The 10354-nt window shown below is 38.2% G+C and overlaps 1 protein-coding gene across 2 annotated transcripts; it reads right to left on the bottom strand.

Moving 5' to 3' along the window:
- Positions 1 to 1803: 1803 nt before the first annotated feature.
- On the bottom strand, positions 1804 to 4069 carry LOC131459819 (putative uncharacterized protein DDB_G0274405). Of its 2 annotated transcripts, none has more exons than XM_058629935.1 (4): positions 3726 to 4069; positions 3247 to 3402; positions 2248 to 2343; positions 1804 to 2141 (listed from the first exon to the last, which is right to left on the bottom strand). In XM_058629935.1, exons 1-4 carry the CDS (start codon positions 3807 to 3809, stop codon positions 1815 to 1817), a joined length of 663 nt encoding a protein of 220 aa, XP_058485918.1. In that variant the 5' UTR covers positions 3810 to 4069; the 3' UTR covers positions 1804 to 1814. The 2 variants fall into 2 exon arrangements, with proteins under 2 accessions (XP_058485918.1, XP_058485917.1); XM_058629934.1 differs by having other exon boundaries at positions 2248 to 2376.
- Positions 4070 to 10354: the final 6285 nt, after the last annotated feature.

Below are 10354 nucleotides of genomic sequence, written 5' to 3' on the forward strand. Positions count from 1 at the left end.
TTTTTAGAATTTTCTACCACCACCAGGAGGCGCTGTTTTCAAAATCTACTGTTTCAGCAACATAGTCATCTTCAGCAACTAACCATCATCAACTACAGCAAGTTTGGTTGGGATCAAACCTTCCATCGCGAAGTTATAAGAGTTTCATTGTCTGTTGTGAAAATTTGAAATTATCTCCAACTTGGCGCCCCCTATCTCGTTTGCCATACAACATTTTAAAAAGCTTTTAAAAACTTTAGATGATCAACTTGTCCACAATGATCTCACCAAGTTTGAAGGTGATCGCACAAAAGCCCTAGGACAAGTTAATTGAAATACCAGCTGTTATATTGTCTGCTGTCACCAGGGGGCGCTGTTTTCGAAATTAAATATTTTCATATAGACGTCTTTAGGGCCGGACTATCATCAATCCCAGCAAGTTTGGTTCAGATCGGACCAGGATTCAGGAAGTTGTAGCAGTATGTTTTTTTGTCGCAAACATCCGACTTTGCATTGTTGCCATGGCAACACCGTAAAGCGATTTTTCGTCATATTCATCACGCATCATCTACCACGTGTTTTAATTGTTTTCACCAATTTTGAGTACGATACGATGATGTGTGTAAAAGTTATTCCCAAAATCGTAAAAAAAATTGTGTATTATCTTTCACCACAAGGAGGCCCTGTTTTCAAACTGCATAGACGTCTTCAGCCATGGCCCATCATCAATCATAGCAAGTTTGGTTCGGATCGGACCTTCCATCGCAAAGTTATAAGAGTTTTGTTTTTCTGATGCGAAACATCAGAATCATCAGGAACTTTGCCGCCCGCTATCTTGTGCGCCATGCGACATTTTAAAAAAATTTTGATAACTCGAGCTCCTCAACTGGTTGAGGAGACAGACAACGCTTCTTTGACTCTGTTACTGTGGCGTCCCCTGCTGGCTGCACTAAAACATTCAACTTTGACACAAACTGACGAGAAGAAAGTTTCAGTAAAAATGAAACTGAAACACAGGTGAAGTGCTGAATAATTTACTTCAAATTAGAGGTGAGTTAAAGGACCAGTGTGTGACATTTAAGAGGGTTTATTGGCAGAATTTGCACAAACAAATCCATAAATATGACTTTTATTAAAAGGCAATAAATCCATAACTTAGAAAGCAAGAGAGAACGACTCACACAGGTTAACCAGATCCAGTCCGGTCATTACATTATGTGTCATTTAGCAGACGCTTTTATCCAAAGCGACTTACAATAACTGCATTTTAAACATTTGGGTACAGACAAGAGCTAGAAGTAAGTAAGTGTTTCAAGTAAGCCAAACTATAAAGTGCTAGTCAAAAGTGCTTTTTTTTTGTCGTCGTCGTCTTAGTCGAGGTAGAGTCTAAAGAAGTCGGTGGCGGAAGATGTGGAGGCTTTCTGCTGTCCGGATGTCAATGTCGATGTCAATGTCGTTCCACCATTTGGGAGCTAGGACAGCGAACAGTCTCGAGTTCTGTGAATGCCTCTGCGATCCTCTCAGTGAGGGAACTGTTTGTAGCATGGAGCTAGAGTCTTGAAGCGGATGTGAGCAGCTACAAGAAGCCAGTGAAGCCAGTGAAGGGAGCGGAGGAGCGGTGTAGTAAGAGAGATCTTTTGTAAGATCTCTCTCTTTAAGAGAAAGTAACTTTCCTAAGGGTTACACAAAATATTATTTACTAAAAATGCAATTTAACCCATGATACTTGTAACGTTTAACCCATTTACCCATTTGTAACCACACGCTGTTCTACTTTTAAATCGATGTAGAAAGTGTAATTATAAAATGTCATGCCTTGACAAAAACTAACATCGTCAGGCTTCCCCAGATGATGTAGGCACAGTAACAATATATCTGCTGACTGGATGGTAACAACAGCTACAGTTAGCACATACAGTATATGTAGTATTATTATTATTATTATGTAGAATTTCTCCAAATGCTCTAATTTTCTGTAATGGGCGTACAGTAACTACTAGCAATGTGTTATTGAACCACTGTCTACATACCACTGGAAATTCAGGTGTCTTTTCTCTAGTACTATTCCCCTCCATCACGTCTTCATCGTCAGCATGGTTTTCACCTTCATTACTGGCAGAATCAGTCAAGTCCTCTTCAGAATGTGACAGGGCTTCCTCATTCTACAGGTTGACAAGGGAAAAAGATTACTTAAATAATTAATTAAACAAGTAGACATTTATATAACAAAAAACATATATAAACTACCACATAGAATGGTGCATTTACCTCTGAAATTTCCACATCCAATTGGCTTGTGGTAGGGTTCTCAGTGTTGAGTTCATTATCTTCATCTTCACTGTTGGAAGTGTTACTCCAGTGTTCCTCTGTGTTGATTTGGTTATCTTTATAATCATTCTACATGTGAACAAAGGCAAGAGAATGAAAAATGTAGTTAATAAATCAATGATTGAAATTGTGCAGGTGGTTTGCTGTAGCCTTTTGCTGACAGTGTTGTCATTCATGTACACTTGGGGTAGGCTAGAGGATAGCTCAAAATGTACCACCATTAATCTAAAATTTCCGTTGAATGCACTCAACTATTACAGCAAACTACATGTACTGTAAAATATGTGCACTGTAGACACTTTGATTAGGGTGTCACTGGAAGCCCTCTGATGAGTATTACTATAGCCCCTTTTACACAGAGACCCTGCGTCAGCGCCGCACTGAAGGCTCACCAATAACACGCTTCAGTCGGGCATTTTATACAGCGAGCCGGCATTGCGGATTTTAACAGCATCAGCATCACTTCCTCCTCTGTTAAGAAAAATACCCGAAATTCAGAGTCATTAAATCCATCTAGTATAGAGCTACTTCTGTTGATTTCCTCAAAACTTAAAATACCTGATATGCGCCACAATCGTGTGTAAAGTCGTGTGTGCAAAAATCTCTTGGTTACAGAGTTTTCAGAGATCAGCAGGCTGCTGTCTGAACGAGACTTTTACTTTTTTTAAACTTTTTCTTTTACTTGCGGACTCGACACTTGCGTTTCATTTTTCCTAAACGTTTATGCTATGATGTCCAAAGGCGGGTCAGTGCGGTGCAACTCGGACCCCCCAGCCCGCATCAGTGCTGTTTAAACAGACCAGCAAGGCGCATCAGGGCGCATCAAACCCACCCTGAACAGGCTGTTAAAAGGGGCTTATGCTAACAAAGTTGGCCTAGTGTATTCCACCCCCACCACAAAACATGCCAATGAGGCTAAACTTTTTATTTCAAGTGTACCTCTTGATTGTCCATATCCAACTGGTCGCTGGTTGTCGAAGAGTTCTCATTACTGAGTTTATCTTCACTGCTGGAATTATTGAGTTCTTCTTCTCCATTGGTTGAAGTGTTACTCATATGACTATCTGTGTTGATGTCATCATCATGATTGGCATTCTACACATTAACAAGAGAAAGACAATGAACAATTGAATGCATTAACTCCCTATATGTGAAGTCCAATCACCAAATCTTAAACAGAGTAGGTGTACACTTTCATTTTTAGACAACTTAAAAGTGCTTCAGACCTCAAGTGCTTGTAGTGTTATTGGAGAAAAATAAATCAGTGACGTGGCATATGACATGTGCTCATGATTATACCTACTTGGGGAGCTGATAGCACAGTTTAGGGAGGGGGGGGGGGCATAATATTTAATGCCTGTAATAACTTGGACATCAAACAATTCCACTTAGACTAAAACTATGTCATTGCGTATTACCTGTTGAAAGGCAGTATCCAAAAGCTTAATTGTGGAGGATCTCCTACTGTTGACATCATCTCTAACTTCTCTAACTAAACTCATGGGATCTTGTGTGTTATCCTGTAGTTCTGGCGTGTCATGGAAAGGTGGGTTAAATGTCAAATATAAATGTCAGTTATTAGACAGACAGACGACTTTATTGATCCCTTTGGGAGGTTCCCTCGGGGAAATTAACAGCTCCAACATCAACACACAGCACTGTTAAGATTAGAGTCACACTTTACAGGAGACTGGAAAGAGAAACACCCCAGGTACCAAACACCATAAAATATAGAATAGAATAAAATAAGCTAAAAATAAAGATAAAATTAAAATTAAAATTAAAATTAAAAAAGTATAAAAATACAAACGTAAATGACCCATGCTATATATATATCTATCTATGTATGTATGTATGTATACATACATACATACAAACAACACATATACATATATATATATATATATATATATATATACATACATACATACACACACATCTACAGTTACCCCGTATTGCCCAGGGTTTTATTGCACATGTCTTTAAGGTTTACTACTATTACTCAAGTCATTTCATTCTCCATGGGCCCACAGCTCCAGCGCCTCACTCGGACTGACAACTGCTGCTACTGCTGTCAGGGGCAGGAGGCTACACAGTTGAGAGCCCGAGAGGAGGGGCCCAGTTTAAAAATATTTAAAAATATTTAATTCATTATCTGTTACTTACTTTTACTTTCCATCTGTGCTTGGTAGTCCTTGGAATCTCTGCTGTGTTATCCTCCAAATATCTTTTATATGGTCCACGACGTTTCGCCATGTTAGCCCTGATGAGCTAACTCAGAGCGCTTCTTCTCAGCTCACGCTGCGCTGTCACAGTGTCGCGCACAGACTGTATGGTCGCGCACTTCCCGGCCATAACCCCGCCTCCCTACCTGGCTGCCAATGGGAGCCCAATTTGAAATTGGCGCCCACGTAACGTAGTTAACGGTCTTGTACTCCAAAAAAAAAAAGGTCCGTCGTGTTCTCAAGGAAAGGAGAAGAAGGGAACCTTCCTAAAATTTTATTTTTTTTTAGCATTGCGATACCACAATGGCATTTGCCATTTATTATTTCAAAGACAAGACTGTGGAAGTTGGGAAGATTTCATGGATGAGTCCTGATGACCAGCAACAATGTCCAAAATGAATCACCCAGTGCCCTAATCTAGAAGATGGAGATGGATGGATGGAGGTAAAGTGGGACGTTAAAGGCAGAAAAAAGTCAGACGGTCCAGCCTTTTTCCCAGCAAAAGTTTTAATGTTTGGTGGTAAGTTGTTGAATTTTATTGCTTCCCAGTTAGCTTGATAGCATTGATTTAATCTGTCACTTTGTCATAGCCCAGATGTTCTAAAGTGGGGCCTGGAGATATACTGTACATCTATACCTATATATATATATATATATATATATATATATATATATACATATATATATATATATATATATATATATATATTTATTTATTTGAAAAAAGCTAATCTACAAGCCCACAACACATGGCAATGCTTCATGCACGTTTGACTCTCTCTCTACTCTTTTAAGTAGTAAGTAATTTAGCATATAAGTAAATTTAATTTAGCACTTAAATCCCATTTCAATTGACCTACATGCTTAGCCTGTGGTAGTTTCTCTCCAGGTTTTTCCATATTTTAATAGGCTTTTATGTGGTTTGAATGTATACATATATATATATATACCCACTTAATGATTTAAGTGGGTATTTGTAAATATGTTGTATGTATTGAATATGTTAAGTTTTAAAAATATATCAAACTTGTTTTCAACATCCTGTTTTGTGATTTTGTAAATACATTGCAATCCAGTGTATGTACAGTATGAGTTAACTTTAAGAAGTATATAAATAGTATGCTACAAGTAATATGCTAAGCAAACTTACAAGTATACTTAAAGTATAACAATAAGTAAACTAATAAAAAAATTCTAAGTTTATTAAAGTATACATCAATAAACTAAAATGTGGACTAGAAGTATATACCTAGTACACTAGTGATATATAGATGAGTATACTTGTTGTATACTTGAAAGTGTACTTTTGTAAACTTAAAATAATACTTAAAGTATAATTCAATAAACTAAAATGTGGACTAGAAGTATATACCTAGTGTACTTCTTGTATACTTGAAAGTGTACTTTTGTAAACTTAAAATAATACTTAAAGTATAATTCAATAAACTAAAATGTGGACTAGAAGTATATACCTAGTGTACTTCTTGTATACTTGAAAGTATACTTTTGTAAACTTAAAATGATACTTAAAGTATAATTTAATAAACTAAAATGTGGACTAGAAGTATATACCTAGTGCACTTCTTGTATACTTGAACGTATACTTTTGTAAACTTAAAATGATACTTAAAGTATAATTCAGTGGACTAGAAGTATATACCTAGTGTACTTGTTGTATACTTGTAAGTGTACTTTTGTAAACTTAAAGTGATACTTAAAGTATACTATAATAAACTAAAAATGTTCCAATTTAGTCCGAAGAAGTATTAAATTAGTACACTTTCTAGTACACTACAAGTACATGGTCCATAGTATACTTGATACACTTATACTTATACTCAAGCATACTTAATAAAATAAACTTCAGGTATACTACTTTTTGCTAAAGGTAGCTTCTTTATTAACTGGCTGCAGGTAAAAACACACCGCTAACAACAGACTCAGCTTCTTCTACACTACCCCTCAAGAGCCCTGTGTGGTCTGTAAGCACCCCCTATAGGCATGAACAGGTTGCAGCACCCTGTGAACATCAGTGGCAACACAATACAAAAGTACCTTCTTCACACTGTACTTTTAAACACCACACAAACCAGGGTTAAGTAAGTTGCCAAATATGTGTTTTAGGTTCACTGTAGTGCACACTGTTTGAATCTTGTTATTGTTGACACTGTAAAAAAAATGTCCCAGAAGCTGCATGTTTTTTCAATTTGCTGGAAAGACTGTATACACTCATGTCAGGCTCATGTGTTCACAATAAGCGGATGGGTGTTCAGCAAGAAATGTTCAGTGGGGCACCACGGGAACTACCAAGACATATGGTGCATTTCCACCGGCTCTACTCGCTCGATTAGGTTGCATCTCCACTACAAAAAAGTACCTACTTAAAGTGGGCGGAGTCATCACTGCACGGCTGCGTGAAACTGCGGTGACTTGTTTTATGCGGTGACTTCATTTTATACGCAACTTACACCACACTTTTGTAGTTGTTGAGATTAACCCACGTTTTTAGGATTGTTATGTAGTTAATTTATCTACAATTTTGTAGCAAAAACGGTCAAGTTTGAAAACAGCGCCTCCTTGTGGTGAAAGAAAATACACAAAAGAAATGTTTATTTACTATTTGGGGCATAACTTTTACACAAATCATCGTATCGAACTTAAAATTGGTGAAAACGCTCAAAACACAAGGTAGAGAATGCGTGATGAACATGACGAGAAATCGTTTAACGGTGTTGCCATGGCAACGATGCAAATTCAGATTTTTGCAACAAAAAAACAAACTACTACAACTTCGCAAATCCTGGTCTGATCTGAACAAAACTTGCTAGGATTGTGAAAATGTAAAAATATTCAATTTCGAAAACAGCACCCCCTGATGACAGCAGATAATATGACGGCCGGTCTTTCAGTTAACTCGTCCTAGAGCTTTTGTGCGATCACCTTCAAACTTGGTGAGGTCACTGTGGACAAGTTGAGGAGCTTAAGTTATGGAAAGTTTTTTTTAAATGTTGCATGGTGTACGAGATAGGGGGCCCCAAAGTTGGCGATAATTGCTATTTTTCACAACAGACAGCAAAACTCAAACTGTTACAACTTTGCCAGTCCTGGTCCGGTCTGAACCAAACTTGCTAGGGTTGATGATAGTCCGGCCCTGAACACATCTATATAAAAATATTCATTTTCGAAAACAGCGGCCCCTGGTGACAGCAGACAGAATTACATTTATAGTTGTTTTTTTTTTAATGTCTTTATTCATTTTTCTCATAAACAAACAAACATACAGAGGACAGGATCAAACAAAACAACAACAACCACAAGCTGGGAATAGCAACACAAAAACCAAAAACCCAAACAGGGTGATCAGTTCCAGGCAGATGTGACAGGTACATTATGCAATACAGAGTGAAATACAGTGGGAGCTGAATAAAGAAAGAAAACAGAAATAAATAATACCGTTTTTTATACAAATGCTCTTGTCAGTATAGCAGAAATATTTACAATAATATAGTCAAGAAATGGTTTCCAAATTCTTTCAAAGGTATCAGTTTTAGAATGCAGAAGACAGGTGAGAAAGTCCAGAGGAATGTACTCCATTATTGTTCTATGCCATCCCACCACTGAGGGAGCCTTATCTAAGATCCAGTGCGGAAGAATATTTTTTCGAGCACAAAATGTCATAACATTATACAGTTTTTTCTGATCAGTTACACGATCACTGGGAAGACCCAGAAGGAGGGAGACCGGGTTGAGCTCAAGCTCCTTCTTCAGAACCTTTTGTATTTCAAACAAGACATCGCTCCAATATTTTTGTATTTTCACACAAGACCAGAAACAGTGAGTAAGATCACCAATTTCCGTCTTACATTTAAGACAAAATGGAGAAACATCCCTTCTGTATTTAGAGAGACGGTTTGGAGCAACATGCGCCCTATGCAGTATTTTAAGTTGCATCGTTCTTGTCCGGTTACAAACATTTATTTTCCTTGCATTATCCCAGATGTCCTCCCACATCTCCTCAGTTATCTCAACACCCAGCTCCCTCTCCCAGATCACTCCCAGCGTCCGAGCACAGATATTTGAGCAATCCCTCAGACCAGCATTAAAGGCTCTAATGGAAGCATTGCCCTGAGAAAGAGGTACTTGTTTCTCTATCCGTGTAACATTCGTATCAGCAAGCAAAGATGTATCTTTTATAATAAAATCTCTGACCTGAAAATAACGAAAAAGATCATTTCTTGATATGCCATACTTCTCCATAACTTGATTAAAAGTCATGAGGGTAGGACCCACAAAAAGATCACCCAGGGAAGCGATTCCCTTAGCTGTCCAGCATTTGAAAGCCCTGTCCAAGGTCCCTGGGAGAAAGTGATCGGGGTGAAAACCGACGTAAGCCCTGCTCTGCCTTCCAAATGCTGGGTAGACCTCCATGCTCTAACAGTATTAATTGTAACTGGGTTGTTGCAAAGCGTCTTAATACATTTCAGTTTATCAATAAAAAGCAGATGTTTTAGAGGACAATTGGAAAGGGACTTCTCGATATCAAGCCAGATAGACGAAGCATCTTTTATCCAATCAGCTATGTATCTTAGATGGGCACTCAATTGATACCTCTTAATATCTGGAAGATCCAGCCCACCCATAGCACTTGGTAACTGTAACACTGACATCTTGATCCGTGGTCTACGTTTACACCAGATAAAAGAACTAAACCAACCATTCAGTTTTTTCACAATTTTATGATTTAATAAGATGGGAATCATTTGAATCGGATAAAGCAGACGTGGACGAACATTCATTTTCAGAAGTGAAATTCGGCCCAACCATGATAACCCTAACCCTAACCCATAGGAAGATTATTCCATCTCTCCAAGTCTTGTTTGATTTTATCAAATAGTGGGTTAAAGTTGGCTTGAAACACCTGATTGAATTTAGGTGTAATATATATGCCTAAGTATATGAAACCTTTAGCGGACCACTTGAATGGGAAAGGATCGGGATTATCTGGTGGTTGTCGTAAATTACCCAGGGGCATTGCCTCTGATTTCGAAAAATTTACTTTATATCCAGAAAAGGCAGCAAACTGGTCAATAATCTGAATAAGACGAGGGACTGAAACGGAGGGGTTTAACAGGAACAACAACACGTCATCTGCATATAATGTAGTTTTATGTGTTTTTTCACCCACATCCAATCCAGCCACTAAAGGGTCTCGCCTGATAGCTTCCGCTAGAGGTTCAATAGCTACTGCAAACAAAAGTGGCGACAAAGGACAGCCCTGCCTGCTACCCCTCTGGACCATAACATTTGTGGACCTAAGTCCATTGGTTACGACTGCAGCCATTGGTTGGGTATACAGGACCTTCAAAACAAAACAAAACTATCACCTAAGCCAAACCGATCAAGTGTAAAAAACAAATAAGACCATTCGACGCGGTCAAAAGCTTTCTCCGCATCTAGGGAAATCACAAGACCATCTATTTCCTGCTGTTCAGTTAGCTGGATAATATTTAGCAATCTTCTAATGTTTTTATAGGAATTACGGCCCTTAATGAAGCCAGTTTGATCCCCCTTCACTATGATTGGCAAAAGTCCTTCTAAACGTCTTGCTAATACCTTGGAAAGAATTTTCAAATCCACATTCAACAGCAAGATCGGCCTATACGAGGCACAATCCTCAGGGCATTTCCCCTTCTTCAGAATCAGTAAAATATTGGCTTCCCATAATGATGGTGGAAGGGTGCCACATTCAAAAGAGTGGTTAAACATTTTCAACATAGGCTCTAATAAAAGACTCTGAAATTCCTTATAAAACTCGCTACCGA

Source organism: Solea solea, chromosome 5, assembly GCF_958295425.1.
Source record: "Solea solea chromosome 5, fSolSol10.1, whole genome shotgun sequence".
In the NCBI taxonomy this organism is placed as follows: domain Eukaryota; kingdom Metazoa; phylum Chordata; class Actinopteri; order Pleuronectiformes; family Soleidae; genus Solea; species Solea solea.

What these genes read in the sequence shown, in the direction of transcription:
- LOC131459819 (XM_058629934.1), bottom strand. Translation starts at nt 3,809, where the DNA reads ATGAGTTTAGTTAGAGAAGTTAGAGATGATGTCAACAGTAGGAGATCC. An exon ending in TGGATACTGCCTTTCAACAG is followed by an intron (nt 3,403 to 3,725) that starts GTAATACGCAAT and finishes GTTAATGTGTAG; the next exon opens with AATGCCAATCATGATGATGA. An exon ending in TGGATGTGGAAATTTCAGAG is followed by an intron (nt 2,142 to 2,247) that starts GTAAATGCACCA and finishes GTCAACCTGTAG; the next exon opens with AATGAGGAAGCCCTGTCACA.